Raw genomic sequence first — 26,973 nt, forward strand, 5'->3', positions numbered from 1 at the left:
GGGTATATGAAAGGCTTGCATCGAATCTATAGGCTTTATTAACATTCACATCATAGCAATATTGTCTTGTAATCTATGGACATGAGGTATATCTTAGTTAGGGTCACAATAGCTGTGCTGAAACACTATGACCAAAAGCAACATGGGGAAGAAAGGGATTATTTTATTCACAATTTTTTTGTTTTTGTTTATTTATTTTTATTTGATTTATTTATTTATATTTGATTTGGAGGGTTTTTTATTTTATTGGATATTTTATTTCTTTACATTTCAAATGTTATCCTCTTTCCCAGTTTCCTCTTTGCAAAACCCCTATCCCATCCCCCAACCCCTGCTTATGTGAGGGTGATCCCCCATGCATCCACCTGCTCCCATCTCACCACCCTGGCATTCCCCTACACTGGGGCATGGAGCCTTCACAAGACCAAGGGCCTCTTCTTGCACTGATAAAAGACAAGGCCATCCTTTGCTAAATATGCAGCTGTAGCCCTGGGTTCCTCCATGTGTACTCTTTGGTTGGTGGTTTAGTCCCTGGGAACTCTGAGGGGTCTGGTTGGTTGATATTGTTGTTCTTCCTGTGGGGTTAGAAGCACCTTCTGCTCCTCCAGTTCTTTCTCTAACTCCTCCATTAGGGTTACAGTGCTCAGTCCAATGGATGGCTGAGTGCATCTGCCTCTGTATTTGTCAGGCTCTGGCAGAGCCTCTCAGGAGACAGCTATATCAAGTTCCTGTCAGCAAGCACTTCTTGGCATCTGCAATTCTGTCTGGATTTGGTGTCTGTGTATGGGATGGATCCCCAGGTGGGACAGTATCTGAATGGCCTTTCCTTCATTCTCTGCTTCACATTGTTCCTGTATTTCTTTTGAGTAGGAGCATTTTCGGGTTAAAAATTTGGAAATGAGTGTGTAGACCCATTCCCCAACCAGGGGCCTTGCCTAAAATATGGATATGGTCTCTAGAGTTTCTCCCTCCCCTTTGTTAGGCATTTCAGCTAATCTCATTCCTGTTGGGTCCTGGGTGCCTCTTGCTTTCCTGGCATATGGCACTTTCTGGTGGCTACCACAGGTTTCCCATTGCTATAAACCTCTGTTCAAATTATTGGACCTCTATTTATCATCCCCATCTCCTCCCATACCTGATCCTGTCACCCCTTTTCCTCCCTCTCAATTCCCTACCACCTGCTACATCCTATGAGTATATTGTTCCGCCATCTAAGAAGGACTGAAGCATCCTACTTTGCTCTTCCTTCTTGAGCTTCATGTGGCCTGTGGATTGTATCTTGGGTATTCTGAGCTTTTGGGCTAATATCCACTTATTAGAAAATGCATACCACCTGTGTTCTTTTGTGATTGCATTACCTCACTCAGGATGATATTTTCTAGTTCCATCCATTTGCCTGAGAATTTCATGAAGTCATTGTTTTTAATAACTCAGTAGTAATCCATTGTGTAAATGTACCACACTTTCTGTATCAATTCCTCTGTTGGACATCTGGGTTCTTTCTAGGTTCTGGATATCATAAATAAGGCTTCTATGAAGATATTGGAGTATGTGTTCTTGTTATGTGTCAAAGCATCTTTTGGGTATATGCTCAGGAGTGGTATAGCTGAGTCCTCAGGTAGTACTTTGCCCAATTTTCTGAGGAACCACCAGACTAATTTCCAGAGTAGTTGTACCAGCTTGCAATGCCACCAAGAATGAAGGGGTGTTCCTCTTTCTCCACATCTTTGACAACATCTGCTGTCACTCGAGTTTTTGTTCTTAGGCATTCTGACTGGTGTGGGGTAGAATCTCAGGGTTGTTTTGATTTGCATTTCCATGAGGATGTTGAACATTTCTTTAGGAGCTTCTCAGGCCATTCGATATTCCTCAGTTGAGAATTGTTCGTTTAGCACTGTACCCCATTTTAAAAATAGGGTTATTTGGTTCTCTAGAGACTAACTTCTTGATTTCTTTGGCACTTGAATCTTTCCAGGGCCAGGCCAGGGCTTGGGCCCTTGGGTTAATCCAGGTACCTCTTGCTTCATCTTTCAGGGCAAAGTAACAAGCAAGAGTACAGAGGGAACATCCAACTAGATCCAGATATACAGATATGTAGGAACTAAAAAGGGGCCAAAGGGAAGAAGGGGGAGGAAGAACCCACGTCCTGCCAGATTTCCACCTATGCTCTGAACAGGTGGATGTGGGAGGCCTGCCAGACACTATCCACTCAGCCTCGGGTGGGCATCCAAGCCTCTGACCCACACTATGGGGGGTGGGTAGACAAGGGGCAACCCAACCTGGGGGCCCTGGGGCCACACCCTGTAGCCCCAGGGTTATGGGAGAGAGGGAAGAGACGTTCCCACACCTGACAGAGTGGGCACAGCGGATCTTGATGAGCAGAGACTGTCTATGGTTTTAAAACTTTATTGTAGAAAAGCAGGGAGAAAGAGAGAAGGAGAGAGAGAGAGAGAGAGAGAGAGAGAGAGAGAGAGAGAGAGAGCGAGCTGGAGAGAAAGACAGGAAGAGGAAGAGAGGAGAGGAGAAGACAAAGAGAGATGAGAGAGGAGTGAGAGAAGTGAGAGGTAAGAGAACAAAGGAATGAGAGAAATGAAAGAGTAAGGAGAGGCAAAACAACCCCCTTTAAAGTGAGCTGCTATCTTTTCTGTTGCTAGGTAACTGGGGAGGAGTTTAGCCTGAAGCTTGGGACATTGCCTACTTGATTTCTAGCCATGCTTCTCTAGTGGGGGCTGTGGGGGGATGGTAATTTAGACAGGAGCCAGAGTTCCAGGAGACATGAGAGAACTCCTTCAGTTCCATGTGGGTAAACTATGACCACCGGGTCCGGGATTCAGCATCTCAGCTCGACTGGAGACCAGACTATCTGTGTATAGCCCAATGCCCCACACAGATATACCCAAATGGAAGGACGGTCAGACATGGACAGGTGCTGTTCAGCTGGAGATATGATGCAGTGAAGACAGGCTGAGTGGAGAAGATAGGGGCAGTATTGCAGCAATGTCGGAGCATAACCCGAGTTTCCTACCCTGAGTGGCTGGTCAGGTGTCAACTGGCAGTATCAGGTGGCATTATTGACCCAAGCCTGGCTGAGAGCCCACACATTGCATGTTCTGTTGGTGAGCTAGGGTTTGTCATCTATCAGCTTTGATTTGAGGTGTTTCTTGTAGGCTAGGATGTCTCCAAGCCTCTTGGTGATTGTCTGCTTTTCACAAATCCAAATATCCTGTGCAACCTACTGGATGAGTCTGAGGTCATGACTGAGTAGCATCAGGTCACCTTCAAACTCATTGATGGCATCTGCCAAGCAACAATGGTCTTGATATCCAGGTGACTGGTAGGCTTGTCCAGGAAAAGCATGTGAGGCTTCTGCCAGACCAGCCAGGCCAGACACATTGGGCACTTCTGGCTATCCTACAGGTTCCAGATTGGGTTTACCTACTGTTTCCAATGAGACCATATCTCTCGATGATCTTTCTCATCTTCTACTTTATCTCTAGGTAGTAATTTATTCTATACTCTAATAGTTAAAAGTACAGGAGAATGCATCCAGATCATTCCATCTGTGGGCAGAAGTTCTCCAGTTAGCAGCTTCTACAGAGTGGACTTCCTTGTACTCTTGGGTCCTACCAGAGCCACTTATTTGTCAAGGTTAATGCCAATTATAGATTTTTATAGATGTAAAGCCTGCCTTTTGCATACTTGAAGATTGCATTCTGCCCCATAATGACAGCTGGTGCAATCTTACCACATGGAGGGAAATAATATGTCAGTGTCTTATCATTCACAATGCTTTCTGTCAGTCCAGATGCCATAATTTTCTGTAGTGATTTCTCTTTGTGTTGCACCTGCAAGGCCAGCTTAGCACTGCCATGGCCAAACCTGGCAATGTAGTTCTTCATGTGTAGTATCTTGTCCTGTTCTCAGTGAAACCTCTTTATCTGGTTGTCTTCCAGCTCCATCTGTGTCTTCATATACTGATCATAATTACTAGGCAATACTTTAGTTCTTGTTGTGCATGTGGATGATATTAGTTCAGACACCATTCAAGAAGTCCTGAGAATGAGACCCAAGGACCAGGATGCACCTGAAAATCACCAGCCACATGCTAGACTCCAGGTCCAGGTGGTTGGTAGGCTTGTCCAGGTGCAACATAAAGGACTGAATAAATAACGCTCTAGCAATGGAGGAGTGTTCCTCTTCCTCCACATCCTTACCAGCATCTGTTGTCATCTGAGTTTTTGTTCTTAGCCATTCTGACTAGTGTGAGATGTAATCTAAGGGTTGTTTTGATTTGCATTTCCATGATGACTAAGCATGTAGAACATTTTTTAGGTGCTTCTCAAACATTTGTTATTCCACAGTTGAGAATTTTTTGTGTAACTCTGTACCCCATTTTTAATAGGGTTATTTGTTTCTCTCTAGTCTAACTTCTTGAGTTCTTTGTATATATTGGATATTATCCCTTTATCAGATGTAGGGTTGGAAAAGATCTTTTCCCAATCTGTTGATTGCATTTTTGTCTTATTGACATGTCCTTTGCCTTACAGAAGCTTTGCAATTTTATGAGGTCCCATTTGTCCATTCTTGATCTTATAGCACAAGCCATTGGTGTTCTATTCAGGAATTTTTCCCCTGTGCCCATATGTTCGAGGGTCTTCCCTACTTTCTACTCTATAAAATTCAATATATCTGGTTTTATGTGAAGGTCCTTGATCCACTTGGACTTGAGTTTTGTACAAAGAAATAAAAATGGATCAATTTACATTCATCTACATGCTAACCACCAATCGAGCCAGCACCATTTGTTGAAAAAGCTCCTCCATTGCTGATGGGAATTGCAAACTGGTACAACCACTCTGGAAATCAGTTTGGTGGTTCCTTAGAAAACTGGACATAGTACTACCTAAGGACCCAGCTATACCATTCCTGGGCATATACCCAGAAGATGCTCCAACGTGTAATAAGGACACATGCTCCACTATATTCATAGCAGCCTTATTTATAATAGCCAGAAGTTGGAAAGAACCCAGATGTCCCTCAACAGAGGAATGGATACAGAAAATGTGGTACATTTACACAATGGAGTACTACTCAGCTATTAAAAACAATGAATTTATGAAATTCTTAGGAAATGGATGGATCTAGAGGATATCATCCTGACTGAGGTAACCCAATCACAGAAGAACACACATGATATGCAGCCACTGATAAATGGACATTAGCCCAGAAAGTCAGAATACCCAAGATACAATTCACAAACCACATGAAACTCAAGAAGAAGGAAGACCAAAGTGCAGATACTTCAATTCTTTTTAGAAAGGGGAACAAAACACCCATAGAAGGAGTTAGAGAGACAGAGTGTGGAGCAGAGACTGAAGAAATAACCATCCAGAGACTTACCCATCTGGGGATCCATCCAAACCCAGACACTGTTATAGATGCCAACAATATTTTGCTGACAGGAGCCTGATATAGCTTTCTCCTGAGAGGCTCTGCCAGAGCGTGATAAATACAAGGGTGGATACTAACAGTCATAACTTGGATGGAACACAGGGTCCCCAATGAAGGAGCAAGAGAAAGAACCTAAGGAGCTGAAGGCGTTTGCATCCCCATAGGAAGAACAACAATATAAACTAACCAGTACCCTCAGAGCTCCCAGAGACTAAACCACCAATTACACATGATGGGATTCATGGGTCCAGCTGCATATGTAGCAGAGGATGGCCTATTTAGACATCAATGGGAGGAGAGGCCATTGGTCCTGTGAATGCTCTATGCCCCAGTGTGGGGAAATGCCAGGGCCAGGAAGCAGGAATGGGTGGGTTGGTATGCAGGGCAAGGTTGGAGGGAATGGTGGAGGGTGTTTTTCAGAAGAGAAACCAGGAACAGGGATAACATTTGAAATGTAAATATAAATAAAGAAAATATCCAGAAAAAAAAAGAAGACTCTAGCAAAAGCAACTCTCATCTGTCAACTGATACTGAAGTCTTTCAACTTCTTGCACTGCATGGCTGGTGTGAAACCCAATTGGTATAGGATGCTTGAGGCCCTCATCTTGGCATTGTCAGTGTCCAGCTCTTCATAGACTTTTCACAGTCTACATACTCATGAGCTAACCACTCTGTAACAACTTCCATGGGCATTTTGTTCCCTTTTCTAAGGAGGAATGATGTATCCACCCATTGGTCTTCCCTCTTCTTGATTTTCTTGGGTTTTGCAAATTGTATCTTGGGTGTTCTATGTTTCTGGAATACAATTTTCCAAGCAAATGGTCTGAAGAAACAAGATGGAGTGGCCATTCTTATATCGAATAAAATCGACTTCCAACCCAAAAGCTATCAGAAAAGACAAGGAGGGGCATCTCTTTAGGTTTAAGAAGCTTTCTTCTATAATTTTGTTGAAGATATTTGCTGGCCCGTTAAGTTGAAAATCTTCATTCTCATCTACTCCTATTATCTGTAGGTTTGGTCTTCTCATTGTGTCCTGGATTTCATGGATGATTTGAGTTAGGATCTTTTTGCATTTTGCATTTTCTTTGATTGTTGTGCCCATGTTCTCTATGGTATCTTCTGCACCTGAGATTCTCTCTTCCATCTCTTGTATTCTTTTGCTGATGCTCTCATTATGGTTCCAGATTTCTTTCCTATGGTTTCTCTCTCCAGCGTTTTCTCTCTTTGGGTTTTCTTTATTGTATCCCTTTTTTTGGTCTTAGATGGCTTTGCTCAATTCCATCACCTGTTTGGTTGTATTTTCTTGTATTTTTTTAAAGAACTTTTAACTCTTTAGCAGTGTTCTCCTGTATTTCTTTAAGTGAGTTATTAAAGACCTTCTTGATGTCCTCTATCAGAATCATGAGATATGATTTTAAATCTGAGTCTTGCTCTTTGGGTGTGTCAGGGTATCCAGGACTGGCTGAGGTGGGAGTGCTGGGTTCTGATAATGGTGAGTCATCTTGGTCTCTGTTTGTAAGATTCTTACATTTTCCATTTGTCTTAGTCAGGGTTTATACTCCTGCACAAACTTCATGACCAAGAAGCAAGCTGAGGAGGAAAGGGTTTAATCAGCTTACATATCCACATTGCTGTTCATCACTAAAGGAAGTCAGGACTGGAAGTCAAGCAGGTCAGGAAGCAGGAGCTGATGCAGAGGCCATAGAGGGATGTTCCTTGCTGGCTTGCTTCCCCTGGCTTGCTCAGCCTGCTCTCTTATAGAACCCAAGACTGCCAGCCCAGAGAAACAGGGCCTGTTTCAGATATGTTGCCTCTGCATTCTGCACGCTCACCTGCACAGACTGGTCTCTGAGGGATACAGGACACAAGATGACTCTCTCACCTGCTCTGGTGGTCAGAGCCCTCCTGGGCAGACAGCTCTGCTCTGGTGAGGAAGATGCCCAGGTATCTGGAGCACTAAATGGGGTCTGTCCCAGAAGCTGTGTCGCTTCTGCAGTCTACTTGCTCACCCTTCACAGTCAGTGAGCTGACCTGTGCAGACTGGTCTCTGAGGGACACAAGACCCAAGATGGCTCCCTCATGTGCTCCAAAAGAGCCCGCCCTGGTGGACACCTCTGCTCTGGTGGGGAAGGTACCTGGATGTCCAACCAAATTTTCTTCCTGTGTTTTCTACTGTATTTTATTATATTGGCCATCCAGTTCCCAAAGTGTGAGGCTTCTTTCTTACTTTCATTTTTATCAAGTATAACAATTTCTAGGTTTGTGTTTTGCTACAAAGCTTAATAATTCCAATTTTTACATCATAATATTTAATTTTTTATAATGACCATTCTTTGACTTCTCTCTATATGAATTTTCACTAGTTATTGCTTAAACATATTCCTGAGTGTTAAGTCAAATTGAATAACTTTTCCCGATAGGACCCTGCAGTTAAGTCTGAATCATCAAAAGGTATGCTAAAGAATTCATACTACCCCTGGTTGCAGCAGGGTGGGTGTCTAGTAGGACCCTGTGGTGGTTCTTAGGAGAGGGAATAGCAGAGAGCTGTGATCCCTGTAGAGGGGTAGCAGGGAGCTGTGATCCCAGTAGATTACTTCAGGGCATCTGTGACTCCAATGAGTGACTTCAAGCCATCTAAGGAAGCAAGGAGCAGCTCTCGATCAGGGGACAATGGTGAGGTGAACAGGAGCATAGGACTAATGACATGTCAAGTGCTGCAATGAGACGAGCGAAGGTATTGAATTATGAGTCCTCAGTGTCAGCTCCAGGCAACACAGTAACTTGGACCTTATTTCTGTGAAGAGGGATTCCAATGTCTAAGAGATCTTGCCTGCATTTTCCTCTGTGCAGCCTTTAACAGAAGTTATGACATTTGGCTCTGAGCCTGCTTTTCCTCAAACCTGCTATTTTGACAGGCAGACTGCATTGTTCTACATCTATCCCAGGTAAATTCGGAACTTACACCTCCACAGAGTGTTATTTTTCCTGTTTGGGAGCTCCGCTCTCATTTCCTAGGGATTTATCATAAGCATTGGACACCTTTTCTAAAATAAGAAGAGTTCAGATGCTTCAGTGACTCGAAGGATTTATGTGTTCTGAGCACTTAGAGTGCATCTGTTCCCTGTGACCTACATGACCTTAGCTTTGTTTACAGCTTTGGGTCCAGCTCTGGAAATGTCAGTCATTGCCTTTCAACTGTTCCTAGATCAAGGAAGTAATTATTGCCTATTTCAGTGCTTCCTAGAAATCACAATATCATTCTAAATATCTGCATATAATGAAATATGCTCCAGATATTAATACCAAGCACATTAGCATTCATTAACATATTTAGCATAAAAATTAAGTGTTCAGTCAGTGATTGAACTCTGTAAAAACCCTTGCTAACATTTCACTCCAGATTCTGATGGAAAGTATTAACATTGTTCTATTTGTTTAATGCTTGCTTTCCTGGGGATTCCTACTTTTCTAGTCCTCTCTTCCATTCTTCAAACCTCATATCATACTTGAGAACAGATTCTGATATTCGAATATGTTATTCCTTTTACTGAAGTCGACTGTCATAGAAGGGAGAGGTGACTCATCTTCCACATTATCTTGGTACCTGCTATAGGAAATTAATTTAAAAGATAGGATGTACTTCTGTTTAGATAGATGGATGATCCTTGTTTAAGTCTAACCTTCAAAAGGCTGAGGTAGGTTACAATCACCCAACCTTGTTTTCTAAAAGAGAAACAAGAAAGCAAACAAAACAAAACTGATTATTTCTTTTTGCTACTTAGTGCTGGGATAAAGTTAGGATAAATTGTTTCAGGATGTACTAGTTCACAGCCTGGATCCTTATACCAGGAGTTCTCAAGACTGTAATGTTAACTGTAACTCTAAGTGGTTTATAGTTCTTCATTCCAGCTATACATGCAATGTGTATAGTTGAGATGAGTGTGTATGACATCATGTGATAGAATGGATAGATTTTAAAGATAGATACAGAAGGAAACCCTTCACTTTGGGAGTTATAAAGTTATAAAATAAACCATGTGACAATATTTGAAAACTGGAAATGTGCAAAGGTGAAAAGTATAAACTTTATAAACACCAGTGACACTGTTGAAGTCACAATGTTAGCAAACCTGGACCCAAACACTGATTTTGGTTTGTTTTTGTTTTGTCACATTATGGTTGAGAAAGAGCCTCCCTATGGAAGTCCTTGAAAAACATTTATTGCCTCTGTCTCTCCACTGGTGATGATGTAGATGTGTGTCATTAATGTCTCAAGCTTTTGATAGAAATCTGAAAATCTTCCCTATCTTACTGATTCCTTAAAAAAAAAAAAAAAGAAGGTAACCTCAGACAAAGACCCACCCAGAACTCTGTCATGTTTTGCTCAGCAGTTATTTCCAGCTTAATTGGGGTTTAGTTATTTTGAGAGGAAGGATTTGAGGTGAACAAAATGAACAACTAACTAAGTGTCTGTGAACTGAGCTTCCCACATCTCCTGACTTGTTTTCACTGTCTCAAAATTCCAAGCTGTGTCCTAGCTGGGGACCAGCTTCTGATACACAGGCCTTGCTTTTCCTTCTCAAATCCCTTTTTAGACAGCAGTAAAATAAGTGATTCTTGGCACTCTGGGATTCTGCTTCCTGAGCAAATGCCAGACATGGATGAGGACAAGTTTAGCATCCCTTGTCTACCGGTGTCCATTGGTATTGGGGGTCTTTGCTATAACTGACTGCTTATTTTTATCATTGAATATATTAAATGTCATTTCAGACTTGAAATATCATGCCTTTCCATCCCTGGCCTTATTCTAAAAACAATCCTTACTTATTATAAAACTTCTAAAACGTATGTGTTCTTCCATATGTTTTTATTCAGGTGCCTAGGAAGCCCTGCTTTTCCCAGATGCAAACTAATGGAAATAAATGTGGAAGAAGAGCTGAAGTTAAAAATGAAAGCCAGCATCGTCTGCAAGAGTTACAAGTGTACTTTACTCCTGACTCACCTCTCAAGTCCTTCTAGCAGTAGTTTAAAGAAGGTCACATGATAATGCCATTAACTGTGAAAGGAGACATTATCCATGTCAGGACGTTAGAGGTAATAAAACAATGTTCGTTCATATTACTCTTATGTCAATATACACAGCCCAGAGACTGACAGAGAGATACTGTGAAAACTTTCCAGTAGGGTTCAAGTTTGCCTGGTACCCTTCTAGATGAACTTGTACTTTCACCTGAGCTGTGGAGTACTCGGGAGAACATACCTGTTGTGTAGTTTTAAAAATGTTCTACTGCCTTAGCTTAGGAGCTGTGTCCATGCTACCAGCCCCTCAGGGCTCCCCTTTGTTCTTCCCAGCTTAGCTCTGAGTACTAAACTGGCTTCTCTTTCCTACCTGCCTTTGCTTCTGGAGGGGTAGAATTATCAGCCCCTCCATGGCCTTTGGATCAGCTCCTGCTTCCTGACCTGCTTGACTTCAAGTCCTGACTTCCTTTGGTGATGAACAGCAGTGTGGAAGTGGAAGCTGAATAAAACCTTTCCTCCCCAAATTCCTCCTTGGTCATGATGTTTGTGGAGGAATAGAAACCCTGACTAAGACAAATCAGTACCAGCAGAGGGGTGTATTCCTGTGACAACCTGACCATGCTTTGGGGAGGACCATGGAAGGACTTTGGAACTTTGAGCTAGAAGAGCCATTGGAATGTTAAGAGCTCTGTGGGATGTTCTTTAGATTCTTGAACGATAATGTTTAGAACAGTGCAAAGGATGGAGGCTTGGCTTGTGAAATTTCAGAGGGAAAATTAAACACTTTTATTAGGGCTGTTGCTATTTTGATTGTGAATATTCTGTGGTTTTGGTTAGCTGGGTCTGAAGAATCATCTGTGATTAACAGGATACCAGAACTACTAAAGTGAAACCCTTGCACTACTTGGACTATTGATGCTGGTTAGCTGGAGCTAATAAGTTAGCAGTGATTAAGAAGAGACAAGCATCATTGAGGTAAAATCTTCTGGGAAGTGTTATCTAAGAGCACACAGAGGCTGTGTTCCAAAGATAGCCAAGGTTGTAGCTTGAATTGGGTCTGGACTTGGTAATGTGTAAGAGTCACCCAGGTGGTTGAAGGCATGAAGGGGTCATGAAGAACACTGTGAAAGGCTGTGAAAAGACAGCCTTCTCATTCTCAGTTGCAATTGATGGCCCAGGACTGAAAGGGTCATGCAGAGGAGTTGAGGCTTGGTACCATGAAGAGAACCTATGAGAGGCTATTGGTGAAGCCTAATTACAATAGAAGACATCAGTGTTTTCTAGATGCCAATACCATGAGATGATCACCAAGAACAGCAGCATCCATAGAGCACAAGCAGCTGGAGCCTAGAAGACAAGGTGTGACCTGGAGAATTGACCCAAGCCCTTGGAGGAATCCAGAAGATCATGAGTGGATCCCAGACATTGAACAGTTGGAGTTTGATTTTGCTTTTGATTGTGACTATGCACTGATATTTTCCCTCTTGAAGGAAAAAAGTATTTTCGTGGAGCCCACAGTTAAGAGACTTTTAATTGTAAAAAGACTTTGAATTTTAAAAAGAGATTGGATATTTTAAAGGGATTGAAATTTAAAGAATTTGCAAAGACTATTTAGATCTTGGGGATGAGTAAAAAAAGTAAAGGTTGTGGCTTCTTGAAATTCTTAGGAAACTGGATGGAACTAGAAAATATCATCCTGTGTGAGTTAACCCAACCACAAAAGAACACAAATAGTATACAATCACTGATAAATGGATATTAGCCCAAAAGCTCCAAATACCAAAGATATAATCCACAGACCACATGGAGCTCAAGATGAAGGAAGACCAAAATGTGGGTGCTTCAGCCCTTCTTAGAAGGGGAACAAAATACTCACAGGAGTAAATATGGAGATAAAGTGTAGAGCAAAGACTGAAGGAAAAGCCATCCCGAGATTGTCCCACCAGGGGATTCATCCCATATAGTTACTAAACCCAGATGCTATTGTGGATGCCAAGAAGTGCATGCTGAAAGGAGTCTGATATGGCTGTCTCTTGAGACACCCTGCCAGAGCCTTACAAATAAAGAGGTGGATGCTCAAAGCCAACTATTGCACTGAGCATGGGGTCCCCAATAGAGGAGTTAGAGAAAGGACTGAAGGAGTTGAAGGTGTTTTCAGCCCCATAGGAAGAACAACAATATCAACCATCCCGACCCCACCCCTCCACCCAGAACTCGCAGGGACTAAGCCATCAACCAAGGAGAACACATGGCTCCAGCTGCATATGTAGTAGAAGATGGCCTTGTCCCGCATCAATGGGAGGAGAGATCCTTGGTCCTATGAAAGCTCTATAGATGCCACAGTGTAGGGGAATTGAGCACAAGAAGGTGGGAATGGGTAGGTAGGTGGAGGAACACCCTCATAGAAGCAGGGGAAGAGAGAATGGGATAGGAGGTTACCAGGAGGGGGTGCGAAACCTGGAAAGGGGTTAACATTTGAAATGTAAATAAAGAAAATATATTTTTTAAAAAAATCAGTTGTCCTTAGATGAGTAGCCTTACATTTGAGTCTTCTAGTTGATTCCATTGATCAACATGTCTGTCTTTATGCCAAACTATTGTGGGTGGATATTTTTTAAGTTACTATAGCTCTGTAACACAACTTGAAATCTGAGATAGCGATACCTCCATCAGTTCTTTTGTTAATTATGATTGTTTAAACTAACCTGTCTTTTTTGAATTTACACATAAATTTGAAGATTTAAAAGAAATTTATGTGAAGAATTATGTTGGAATTTTGAGGGAGATTGCAGTGAATCTGTAGCTTGCTTTTGTCAGGATGCCCACTTTTTATAATATTAATCCTATACATCCATAAGTATGGGAGAGTCTTTCAATATTATTCCAGTTTTTTCTTCAAAATCTTAAAGCTTTTAAGAAGGGAAAGAGGATCTCAGAAGATGGAAAAACCTCCCATGCTCATGGATTGGCAGGATCAACATTGTAAAAATGGCTATCTTACCAAAAGCAATCTACAGATTCAATGCAATCCCCATCAAAATTCCAACTCAATTCTTCAACGAATTAGAAAGAGCAATCTGCAAATTCATCTGGAATAACAAAAAACCTAGGATAGCAAAAACTCTTCTCAATGATAAAAGAACCTCTGGTGGAATCACCATGCCTGACCTAAAGCCCATACCTAAACATGATAAAAGCAATCTACAGCAAACCAGTAGACAACATCAAACTAAATGGTGAGAAGCTTGAAGCAATCCCTCTAAAATCAGGGACTAGACAAGGCTGTCCACTCTCTCCATACCTATTCAACATTGTACTTGAAGTCCTAGCCAGAGCAATTAGACAACAAAAGGAGATCAAGGGGATACAAATCGGAAAAGAAGAAGTCAAAATATCACTTTTTGCAGATGATATGATAGTATACATAAATGACCCTAAAAATTCCACCAGAGAACTCCTAAGCCTGATAAATAGCTTCGGTGAAGTAGCTGGATATAAAATTAACTCAAGCAAGTCAATGGCCTTTCTGTACACAAAGGATAAACAGGCAGAGAAGGAAATTAGGGAAACAACACCCTTCTCAATAGTCACAAATAATATAAAATACCTTGGCGTGACTCTAACTAAGGAAGTGAAAGATCTGTATGACAAGAACTTCAAGTCCCTGAAGAAAGAAATTAAAGAAGATCTCAGAAGATGGAAAGATCTCCCATGCTCATGGATTGGCAGGATCAACATTGTAAAAATGGCTATCTTATCAAAAGCAATCTACAGATTGAAGTGGATTGACATTACTTTTATTGCACGTTTGCTTACACGTCTGCTGCTTGTGGGTGGAACTGAACTGAAACACTGAGTTTGTTACTTTCAACCAATTTCCCATCGTCTCAAGTCAAGCTGCCGACCTATCTCCAGGGGTTCTTTCCCAGAACTTAAGCATTAACATTCTCATTTGGTCTACAGACTGAAACACACATGTTAAAATTTTTTCCTTTAATTTTAAACATTCAAAATCAAACCAAACAGCATACTATAGAGGAATATTCAAAATTTCCATGTATACATATAATCCAGGCTCACAGAAATTCTGATTGCAGAGACTAAAAAGTAATTATAAACAACCACTCTGGTAAACTATTCAGTAATCTTATGCTTGTTTTTAGAAAAAACACCTTAAGAAACTGATTCTTTCACAATTAGGCATTCAAATGTCTGTCCTCTCTTGCTACCTTCCCAGCCCAACAAAAAGAAAATCTATGAATCCAAATATCCCACAGAAGCTATGATCATAAACTGTCCAGCAACTGTAAAGAAGCCTAAGAAATTAACAGCCCAGTGACAAAGCAACAACAGAGACACATCTCCTCAGGCAAACACAACATTCTGGCCATCAGTGATCAGAAGTAATGATTGAGGCTCCTGCCTTAAGCTCATCAACGTCTTATTTAACATAACATCTTATGCGGCAAGCTCTTCTAAATCACCCCACAGTCTCAAGTGAAAAATTTATGTTTCATGACTTATTCCTAAGCTTCACCTTTCACTCACATTTTTCTTAGGTAATTTAGAAGAAACAATCCAACCAACCTTAGCCTAACATTTTTTCTGACACATTTTTCACATGAAAGTTCTAAAAATCACAATTCTGATAAATTTCTCATTAGTCATACAAACATTATAAACTACAGGAAAAAATCATATCCATTCTTGCTCTGACTAGAACAATGTGCTAACAAGTCTGTAAGAACGCTTGCACATGCGTTTTCTTCATGTGGGTGGAGCAACCACATCTGGGGAGCAGCACCCTCTCCAGGGAGCTAGCAGCCATGCTTGTTCCACATAGGCACTGCCAGAGTCCCCTGTGGTGCCCTTTCAACGATGACTACAAACTCCTCGGGATTGCCAAATGCCTCATAGAAAACCAACAAGTCTTGTATTGCATGCTCCTCGACCTGAATGAGAGCCAAGGGTTTCTCCCGGCTTCTGATGAGGGAAGCTTCTTGTTGCCACTCTTCTTCTACAATGGATGCAAATGTGACTGGAGCAACTGCGGGAGAAGCCTCCAGGGAGGAAGACTGCCAGGGGTTGGGACTGTCTAGAACTGGAAAATCAGAAACATGATTGCTTTCTAGTCCAGGAGTTCCATGGGTTGAACATCTTGCAACATTTAGGGCTGGAGAGTTTTCAGTTCCTTTAAAACAAACTTTTTTGACATGACTTTTTGGCAATCCCCATCAAAATTCCAACTCAATTCTTCAACGAATTAGAAAGGGCAATCTGCAAATTCATCTGGAACAACAAAAAACCTAGGATAGCAAAAACTCTTTTCAAGGATAAAAGAACCTCTGGTGGAATCACCATGCCTGACCTAAAGCTGTACTACAGAGCAACTGTGATAAAAACTGCATGGTACTGGTATAACGACAGACAAGTAGACCAATGAAACAGAATTGAAGACCCTGAGATCAACCCACATACCTATGATCACTTGATCTTTGACAAGGGAGCAAAAACCATCCAGTGGAAAAAAGACAGCATTTTCAACAAATGGTGCTGGCACAACTATCATGTAGAAGAATGTGAATTGATCCATTCCTATCTCCTTGTACCAAGGTCAAATCTAAGTGGATTAAGGAACTCCACATAAAGCCAGAGACACTGAAACTTATAGAGGAGAAAGTAGGGAAAAGCCTCGAAGATATGGGTACAGGGGAAAAATTCCTGAATAGAACAGCAAAGGCTTGTGCTGTAAGATCGAGAATCGATAAATGGGACCTCATAAAGTTGCAAAGCTTCTGCAAGGCAAAAGACACCGTCAATAAGACAAAAAGACCACCAACAGATTGGGAAAGGATCTTTACCTATCCTAAATCAGATAGGGGACTAATATCCAATATATATAAAGAACTCATGAAGGTGGACTCCAGAAAATCAAATAAACCCGTTAAAAAACGGGGCTCAGAACTGAACAAAAAATTCTCAACTGAGGAATACCGAATGGCAGAGAAGCACCTGAAAAAATGTTCAACATCCTTAATCATCAGGGAAATGCAACTCAAAACAACCCTGAGATTCCACCTCACACCAGTCAGAATGGCTAAGATCAAAAATTCAGGTGACAGCAGATGCTGGCGAGGATGTGGAGAAAGAGGAACACTCCTTCATTTTTGGGGGGATTGCAAGCTGGTACAACCACTCTGGAAATCAGTTTGGCGGTTCCTCAGAAAATTGGACATAATACTACCAGAGGATCCAGCAATACCTCTCCTGGGCATATATCCAGAAGATGTTCCAACCGGTAAGAAGGACACATGCTCCACTATGTTCATAGCAGCCTTATTTATAATAGCCAGAAGCTGGAAAGAACCCAGATGCCCCTCAACAGAGGAATGGATACAGAAAATGTGGTACATTTACACAATGGAGTACTATTCAGCTATTAAAAGGAATGAATTTATGAAATTCCTAGGCAAATGGATGGATCTGGAGGGCATCATCCTGAGTGAGGTAACATATTCACAAAGGAACTCACACAATATGTACTCACTGATAAGTGGATATTAGTCCAAAAACTTAGGATACCCAAGATATAAGATACAATTTGTTAAACGCATGAAACTCAAGAAGAACGAAGATCAAAGTGTGGACACTGTGCCCCTTCTTGGAATTGGGAGCAAAACACCCATGGAAAGAGTTACAGAGATAAAGTTTGGAGCTGTGAAGAAAGGATGGACCATCTAAAGACTGCCATATCCAGGGATCCATCCCATAACCAGCTTCCAAACTCTGACACTACTGCATACACTAGCAAGATTTTGCTGAAAGGACCCAGATATAGCTGTCTCTTGTGAGACAATGCCGGGGCCTAGCAAACACAGAAGTGGATGCTCACAGTCAGCTATTGGATGGATCACAGGGCCCCCAATGGAGGAGCTAGAGAAAGTACCCAAGGAGCTAAAGGGAACTGCAACCCCATAGGTGGAACATTATTATGAACTAACCAGTACCCCAGAGCTCTTGACTCTAGCTGCATTTGTATCAAAAGATGGCCTAGTCGGCCATCACTGGAAAGAGAGGCCCATTGGACTTGCCAACTTTATATGCCCCAGTACAGGGGAATGCCACGGCGAAGGGGTGGGGGTGGGGGGTGGGGGACTGGGGGGGAGTGTATTGGGGACTTTTTGGATAGCATTGGAAATGTAATTGAGGAAAATATCTAATAAAAAAAAAAGAAGGGAAAGAACCAAATCTTTACCATAATTAGAGTTATCACAAGATACTTTTTAGTCTATTGTAAAAGGTACTGTTTCCCTGTTAGACTAATATTTTGTGTGTTAATTTTTTTTAATCCTACTACTTTAATAAATGTGTTTATCAGTTATAGATGCTTTCTGGTAGAGGTATAAGGTCTTTTATGCATAAAAACATATCACCTGCAGATGAATATACTTTGAATTCTTATTTTCTTTGTGTAATCCCTTGATCTTTTTGAACTTTCATATTATTCTAGATGCAATATCAACTTCTTTATTAAATCACTCCATATGAGACAGAATGGAGATTGAGGTGTCCATGTCACTCTAAGTGACTGAATGTTAGGTCTGCTCAAAGTGAAAATCATCTGATTATGATACTGGGATGAGATTTTGTTTCACACAGAACTCAGAGTTCTTTCAAATGTATTGTTAACAATGTAAATGAAGGAGACATTTCTCAATGTCTGTGTCTCCAAGTGTGCATGATGAAATTCTACCTGATGTCCATCTCTAGACATCTCTGCATATCCTGTGGTCTCAAACTCATGAATATATATTATCAAGGAATTGTTCTCTAATAGAATCTTAGGAGTAGTTAAAATACTCATTCAATTCAGGAAAACACATTAGGAATAAGCCTTCTGGTATTTGTCTACGAGAAGCTGAGTTATTATATTTACCATAATGCCCCACAGCTCAAAGCTAGTGACACACAATGCATCCAGCATGAAGAAATGAAATGTGAGGTGATGTTTAATACAATTGCCAAATCTCTGGGGAGGTATCTGAAGGGTACAGTTTAATTCCATTACCAAGTGGCCTTCACTCTCTGATGCATATTCAGAATTGTTACTATTTTATCATGTATTAAAATTTTAAATTATGTTCTGACCAAGATTCTATTTTATTGTTTTCCAATCTACTCTAAATTTACAGAGAAATTAAAAATATCAACTCTGTGTGCCACTCAGAGTCCAGGTCATCCTTGTTCATACTGAATCAATGATTTTACATCTTCTGTCTACTGTTTTTTTAATTTGTAAAATGAAATGTAAAGTTAATTTTGTATGTTCCCATGGGTGTTCATGTGTGTGTGTGTGTGTGTGTGTGTGTGTGTGTGAGCATGCATGTGGATGTCAGATGACAGCATGTAGGAGTCAGTTTTTTCCTTCAGAGATAGATCAGGCTGTCTAGGTGTCAGCAGGTGATTTTACTCTCTGAGTCATCTCTCACGTCCTCTGTCTATTCTCAATGTTGAACAACCACTCCATCACTCAGATTAAACACATCTTTATTCACACCTTCTCCATGTTTTTATATCATGTCCTTTTCAGTCAAATGACAAAGATTGACTTAGAAGATGCTTTATTGGTTTGGTTCTTTATTTCAGATACTTAGAAAAAGGTTTAACATAAGAACTGTGAGGATAACATGAGCAATGGATGTAACCTACACACAAGTCTCATTTACGTCAGAAAGACAAGGAGCTGAAAGGATGGTGGAAAGACATGATCCTCTTGCAGAGAACTCTGTTTCCTCACTCAACACCCACATGATAGGACTCATGATAGCTGGTCACTCTAGCTCCTTGGGACCTAAAGTTCTCTTCAGACCTATGTGTGCACCTGTACAAATACCTGTGATATACATTAACAAATATACATATACATAAATAAAAAGATATATAATCATGCTATTTAATTGACTATAGCACAAAATAATACATATTATTTACTTAAATATTTTGTGTAAAGTGCAGCCAAGCAAAATATTAATACTTATTCATTCTACTGTAAAGTAGAGCCATGAAGCACCCAACTGTCTAGTCAGATGTGACTGAGAAATTTTTGTAATTAGGACATAAACATTCTTTTAAAAATCCATCAATTTCATGTTAAATCATTACATCAAGAAATATTTTCATGAACTAACATTAACTCTGACAGAACTGGCTGCAGATGGTAAATCATAGTAACTTGGCAGTTTTTATAACTGAAACGATAGCCTTTTTAAAAGTCATGTGTTGTTCTCTAGGAATGGATATGAGAAGACTCTAAGAGATGTTTGGATGACACAAGTGAACCCTACCCTAAAATGGTTTAAAGATAACTTGAAGGGTCCCTAAAATAAATTGAAGAAATCCTCAAATCTTCTGGTGACCTGGATGGACAGCAAAGGAATCAAATTCCTCAAATAATTTATTTGACTTAATTTTAAAAAATAAATAATTATATACAGTAAAAACAAAAAAAATATTTTTAAGAATGTATTCTTTGGATTATGAGAATCATTCTACTGTCTTATTGCATGGATCAAATTTAAGAAATTAAGCAGAGAATCCTTAGTTTAAACATAGAAAAGTTTTAAATATCCTTCCAAGAGTGGCAAATAGAGAATGAGATGTCTATATCAGTGTAATTTGTTAAGGTCTTTCTTTCAGTTCAAGGCTGTGAGTCACCAGAAAGAGTGTTTGAGAATAATTACATGCACAAGGTGCTTTGGGATTTCATCTTACCCACAGTCTTCTGACATCTTCTGACACCTATTGGACAAATAAATGAGAGTGACATTTTCTCAATTTCTCCATCTGAGTATGCCAAAAATCAACCAGAAGCCCATCCCTGTGAATCAACACAAAGGGGCTAAAAGTTGCATAGCCAAGGCTCAGAAATTCTAGAGTATTTACAATCAATGCATTGTCCCTTGAAGAGAGACTTGAAATTAAAGAAAAGGCACAATCTGTCCAGTAGAAGAAAACAAAACAGAGCATCAGAAGGAGGACACTTTGAGCAGCTCTCAGCTCAGGGGGAGTTCTGTAGAGAAGCTTGGAGTTCTGAAGGTAGAGGACTTGCTGGTGGTGCTTGTGGAGAAGAAATACCATGTAGCCACTGGCACCTCCCATGGCGCCCTGAAACACTGCATCTCTCAGGACCATGAGAGGGAGAACAATCCATTTTATTTCCTGACTTTCTTGCATAAAATAGCAATAGTTGTCACTATTCTTATGCTGTGATATATTCATACCTGTACTTATGATAGAATGGATTAGGTTCATACTTATTAAACCATTGAGTATCCAAAAGAAAAGCAAGAATGGAAGGATGTGCCATGTAGACTTTGGCCTGAACCTCCTCCACCCAGATGCTCTGGGACTGATGTTGATGGCCTGGACCACAGTGAGGAAACTGCTGGTGCAGAGGGAGAGGCCCCGGGCCACTCTCCCCAGGTAAACAATGATCTTGCAGGCTATGTCATCTAGAAAATTTCTAATACCAAAAGTTTCTATTGCCTTGGGCAATCCTTTTGTAAGAAGGAGTATGATGTTTGTAAAGGCCAAGTGGATGAGAATAAGGTATATGGGCTTCTTCTCAGGGCTTCCCCACCAACTGAACATAAAATTCACAGAAACAGACATGTTCCCCAGAGTGCCAAGCACTGTCATGGAGGGGAAAATAATTTCCTCAATGTACTTCAAAACCATGTCTTCCTTCCGAGGTGAAAAACTTGTATACAAGATGCAAACACATTATGAAGAAAGCCTCCTTAATGCTAGACATGTGTATGAACAGCAAATTTGCACAGTAACATTTTCTTGAGTTCAAAAAGCAGTCATAGACACAGGTAATATTGCAGCTTAGGTCTCTGAAACTTCTCTTTTATCCTGTGGTCTGTGGGATATTTTGCATGGTCTCATAGAAGATATTGTTAACTGGTATTCAAAGCTAAGATTTAAAGGAGATTATTTTTGAGCTTTCCTCTAGAAACATTGACTTCTTCAAGTTTCTTTTCATCTGTGTTCATGTTTTTTTATGTATTCATTTGTAAAAAGTATGCATTATCTTTGTTACCTCTGTGCGTTGTTGAATTGAATTCCAGCACCTGTATATATGTTGAAATCTTTTTGAACATATTTTCTCACCCATTTCCCAAAGCCTGAGACTCATGCTGAATCTGACTACCTTCCTCACAACACACACAGACCCTGAGAAACCCTTCTAGTCAAAACCTGCAACATCTCTCCTCCTTTGTTCAATATTCCTTTCTTATCTGCATCTTGAAGAGTCAACAATTTCTAGAATGGCATTTGAATTCAAAGGTTTATAACTTCAATTTCTATATCTTAATATGTTAGGTTTTTTATATTGATCATTGATTGATTTCACTCTGTATGAATGTTTACTAGATACTTTTGAAAAGTAGTCCTTAGTGTCATGTCAAATTGTGTAAAGTCCCACATTAAAATCTGAATCATGGGAAGATGTTCTTAAAAGCCTGAGTGAAAAATTCATGTAACCACCATGTTGTAGCCATGGACAGTGCCCTGTAGAACCCTGGGATGCTTCATATTGATGAGAGGGATGGGAGAGGAGATTAATGAAGTGTTATCTGATTCCAATTGATGAGTGCCATTTATGAGTTATGAGGTCTCAATATGGCTGAATAACCACAGTAGGTTGAGGTATACAGTTGTGAGCAGGGACTCTCTCATCTAAGAGTTCATGGCAACATTTGCCATGTGAGCAGCAGATATTTCAGTTTGCTTTACAGCATGCTACTCTTCTTGTTTCTTTTCCAACCTGTTTGTTAGGCAGGCTGCTTTGTTCTGTATCCGTCTGAGCTGATTTTAGAACTTAGACCTCAGCAGGATGTTATTGTTCAGGTTGTGGAGCTCCATTTTCATATCTCAGATATTTTTAGTAAGCTTTGGGCACCATTTCTAGAATGAAAGGAATCAAGATGCTTCAGTGGCTCCATAGGTTTTTGTGTTCTGAGGACTTGGAGTGCCTTTGTTCCCTGCTTTCCTTCCTGCTGGTACTTCTAATAAGTCATTCATTTCTATTGAAATAGACTATTGCAGGACAGAGAAGTGACTCCTCTCCTCCATTATTTGGGAATGGTAAAGGAAATTAATTTTAAAAAACAGGAGGGACTTATGTTTAGATGGATGGATATTCCCATGATAGGTTAAAGCTCTAAAACCTTGAGATAGATTATATCCATTCATCCTGATTTTTCTTAAAGCAAGCCAGAAAACAATCAAACAAACCACAAATGATTGTAGCCCTTTGGCAGTTATCACTGGGGTAAATTTAAGGTGAGCTGTTTCAGGATGTACTAGTTTATAACCTGGAACCTTGCAGCAAGACTTCTCAAGATGGTCTTGATAACTGCTACACTTTGTGGTTTATAGTTATCCACATGCACCAGGCATACAATGACTGAAGTTGAGATAAATATTTATAATATTAGGTGATAGAATCAAGAGACTATAAGGATAAATCCAGAAGGAAAAACTTCATCCGAGGAATTATAATGCTATTGTAAAAGAAAACAAGTGTCAATACTTGAAAAGTGGGAAATGTATCAGAAGTGAAACGTACAAACATTACAAACAGCAGTGACTATGTTGGAGTCACAGTGCTGGCAAACTATATATTTGTAATTATATTTGTAATATAATCATATTTGTATATAATTATATTTGTAATTTTTTATCTTATTATTTTGGAGACACAGTCTAACTCTGTAAACCATTGAAAACCAATTGTTTTGCCCGTGTCTATCTAGTGCTGATGTTCATGGAGTGTTTCATTACTCTCTCAAATATATAATAGACATCTGAAAATCTTCTCTATCTTACTGATTCTTTTAAGAAAAAACAAGGAAACATTACTCAACGATCCACCCAGCACTCTCTCATGAGGATGCACAGCAATAGTCATCATCATATCTGTCCCATTTCTGTATCTCCAGGAATTTGTCTCCTTCGATCTTTCTGAACTCATGAACCAGCTTTATCAGGGTCAGAAAGAGAGTGGAAGGCTCAAGGCTCACAGAGCCTCTCAACTACTTCCTGGCTTAATCAGAGAGAGACTTCCACTTTAATGAAGCTCTCCAAGGCACAGATGAAGGCATCTAACATCTAACATCTCTCCACATACTCACCTGGACCTCTCTGGTGAAGACAGTCTCTGAAGCAGCTCTGGGAAGGTGACAATTGCCTGGTCATATTTGTACTGTCTGTATCTGTGGGGATCTTGGCTGCTGCCAGATACTGCAGACTTCATGTTTCATGTTGTCACAGCATCAGGGGGAAGAAAGGCCACTGCAGGGCCTTAGTCCCTGAAGTACAGCTACCCTGTCTTATACAGTTACAGCATCTGTTTTGCTCAGAAGATATTTCCAGCTTCATTAGGGTTTAATTATTTTGAGAGGAAGGGTGTGAGGTGAGAAAATGAACAACTAACCAAGTTTCTGTGTAGTGAGTTTCCCACATCTCCATAGAGCCTCCTTATACTCATTTAGACACTGTGCTTGCTGCTTGAGTCTCTGTGAGCTCATATGTACCTTGCTTAGTTGATTCATTCAGAGGGTCTTCTTCCATTGGTGTCCTCCATTCTTTCTGGGTCTTACAATCTTTCTGATTCCTCTTCCAAAAGATTCCCTCATCTCTGTGAGTAGGCGTTTGATGTAGACTTCCCAGATAAACTCCCTATCTGCCTAATGTAATAGTGTGTCTCTGCATCTGTTTCTCTCTGCTGCTGTAGGAAACCTCTCTGATGATGCCTAAATACCACATTGATGTATGGTTATAGAAGAATATCATTAGGAGTCATTTTACTGATACTTAAAAAAAAAAAAAAAAAAAGAACAGTAGTGTCAGTAGTGTTTGCTTTTACCCTAGGTCTGTGTGCTATTGGTCTCTGGTTCTTTCTCACACAGTGTTGTGTTCATTCTTGTGGAGTGGGACAGTAAGTAAATCTATATATTGTATTGGCTATTCCTATAAGTTCTGTGTCATCTTTGCCCTGGTATATTTTTAAGGCAGGAAAGTTTGTAGGTCAAAGGCTTTCTGGCTGGGTTGATGTCCATTTTTCTTATTTCTGAAGCCTGCAAGAGTATCTTCTTATACCAAAGAGTTTAGAGTGTGGAGTTAAGGTTCCAATACAGGCACCACCTCAATGTCAATTGTGTTCAATGAGTTATGCACATTGTCCTTGGCAACAGGGCACTGATGTCACTTTTCAGAGGACAACCATTTGCCTTAGCAACAGCCTTTGTTCTTTGTGCATTTTTGTGGGACACATTTGTCAAACACATCAACTGAAAGCAGCCTAATCCGACCACTAAAAGACTCACCTGAGCCAGGCAATGGTGGTACTCGCCATTAATCCCAGCTCTTGGGAGGCAGAGGCAGGCAAATTTCTGAGTTTGAGGCCAGCCTGGTCTACAGAGTGAGTTCCAGGACAGCCAGGACTACACAGAGAAACCCTGTCTCAAAAAAACAAATAAGAAAAAAAAAAAAAAAGAAGAAGAAGAAGACTCACTTGGCTACAAAAGGGGGGGGTCCACTTTACAACCCAAGTACTCCGGAATTCTATCCATCGCTTTCCACACTTTCTCACTCCACCTCATTTCTTCTTCAGTCTGATTTACCTGTTCCTGTGCCTGTTCATCCATAATATCTATTCTTCATGCTCCCAGCACATCCATAAAATCTAATTATTAAAAAGATTTATTTATTTGTTTTGTATAGTGTTCTGCCTGAATGTATGCCTGCATGCCAGAAAGAGATACCAGAACTCATAATAGATGGGTATGGGCAATCATGTGTTTGCTGAGAATTGAAGTTGGGACCTCTGGAAGAACAGCCAGTGCTCTTAACCTCTGAGTAATTTCTTCAGCACCCCTTCCCAGATTTAACCTATTTGGTCCACCCAGGTAGATCCTGTGTCCTTCCCAGGCCCTTCCTCTTTTCCTAGCCTCTCTGAATCTACAGGTTGTAGCTTGGTTGTCATTTATTTAAAGGCAAATATTCACTTGTAAGCGAATGTGTAGCAGATTTATCTTTCTGGATCTGAGTTACCTCACTCAGCATGATTTTTTTAAAGTTAAACTCAATTGCAACTTTCATTCTCATTTTTATTAATAGCTGAGTAAATACTCCCACAGATTTTTCCCCATTTTCCTGTTGAGAGATATCTGTGTTGTTTCCAGCTTCTGGCTATTATGAATAAAGCCACAGTGAACATGGTTGATCAAGTGTCCTTGTGGTGTGGTGGAGCACCCTTTGAGTATACGCTCAAGAGTGGTATAACTAGGTCTTGAGGTAGATTGATTCTGAGGAACAGTTTCTGAGGAAATGACATATTGATTTTCTTAGTGAATGTGCAAGCTTGCACTTTCACCAGCAATGAAGGACAGTTCCCCTTGCTAGAGATTCTTGCCATCATGAGCTGTCTCCTGTTTTATTGATCTAGTCTGATGAGAATAAGATGGAATATCTTACTAGGATTTTCAATTTGCCTTTACCTGATGGTTAAGGATGTCTAACCTTTCCTTAAGTGTTTCTCCACCTTTTGAATTTTCCCTATTGAGACTTTTATGTTTAAATCTATACACCATTTAAAATTGTATTATTTGGCTTTATGATATCTAAGGTTTTAAGTTCCTTATATATTTTGGATATTAGTCTTCTATTGGATGTGGAGGTGGTAAAATTCTTTTCCCAATCTATAAGCTTCTGCTTTGATTGACTGTGTCCTTTGCATTACAGTAGCTTTTCAGTTTCATGAGATCTCATTTATTAATTATTGATTTTAGTACCTGGGCTATTGGTGTTTTATTCAGGATGTTACTTCCTGTGCCAGTGAATTCAAGGCTATTTCCCAATTTCTCTTCTATCAGGTTCAGTGTATCTAGTTTTATGTTGAGGTCTTTGATCCACTTGGACCTGAGTTTTGTGCAGCATGATAAATATGGATCTATTTGCCTTCTACTATATGCAGACATCCAGTTATACCAGCACCATTTGTCAAAGATGCTTTCTTTTTTTCTATTGTATAGGTTTGTTTTCTTGCCAAAAATTAAGTGTCCATAGGTGTATTGGTAAATTTTAGGGTCTTCAATTTGATTCCATTAAATTTTATCTAAACTCCCTCCAGACGTTCTTCTATTGTTCAGAATTGTTTTAGCTATTCTGAGGTTTTCTTGTTTGTTCATTTTTTTCCCCATAAAGGTCTGTAAAGAATTGTGTTGGAATTTTGATAGGAATCTGAGGATTTTTTTTTTTAGCTTCCATTTTCACTTTATTATTGTTGTTCTCTTTTTTTACACTCCAGATTTTCTTCCCCTCCCAGTCCATCCTCCAACTGTTGCACAACCCATACCTTCTCCCCACCCTACTCTGTTCACCAGGATATCCCCACCCCCAACACCCCATCACACCTCTAAACTCCCTGGAGCC

General features: G+C 40.3%; 1 protein-coding gene and 1 pseudogene across 2 annotated transcripts; both read right to left on the reverse strand.

Moving 5' to 3' along the window:
- Window positions 1-3,058: 3,058 nt before the first annotated feature.
- Window positions 3,059-14,353, reverse strand: LOC110288696 (ATP-binding cassette sub-family F member 2-like; annotated as a pseudogene).
- A 4,772-nt stretch (window positions 14,354-19,125) lies between these two features.
- LOC110288697 (vomeronasal type-1 receptor 4-like) lies at window positions 19,126-23,695 on the reverse strand. 2 transcript variants are annotated; one of them, XM_085830787.1, is made up of 2 exons: window positions 20,242-23,004; window positions 19,126-19,363 (listed from the first exon to the last, which is right to left on the reverse strand). In XM_085830787.1, exon 1 carries the CDS (start codon window positions 21,205-21,207, stop codon window positions 20,269-20,271), a length of 939 nt encoding a protein of 312 aa, XP_085686913.1. In that variant the 5' UTR covers window positions 21,208-23,004; the 3' UTR covers window positions 19,126-19,363; window positions 20,242-20,268. The 2 variants fall into 2 exon arrangements, with proteins under 2 accessions (XP_085686913.1, XP_085686914.1); XM_085830788.1 differs by lacking the exon at window positions 19,126-19,363 and adding an exon at window positions 23,673-23,695 and having other exon boundaries at window positions 19,980-21,448.
- Window positions 23,696-26,973: the final 3,278 nt, after the last annotated feature.

This window comes from Mus caroli, unplaced genomic scaffold (genome assembly GCF_978045245.1).
Source record: "Mus caroli unplaced genomic scaffold, Mus_caroli_1 scaffold_15, whole genome shotgun sequence".
Classification (NCBI taxonomy): Eukaryota; Metazoa; Chordata; class Mammalia; order Rodentia; family Muridae; genus Mus; species Mus caroli.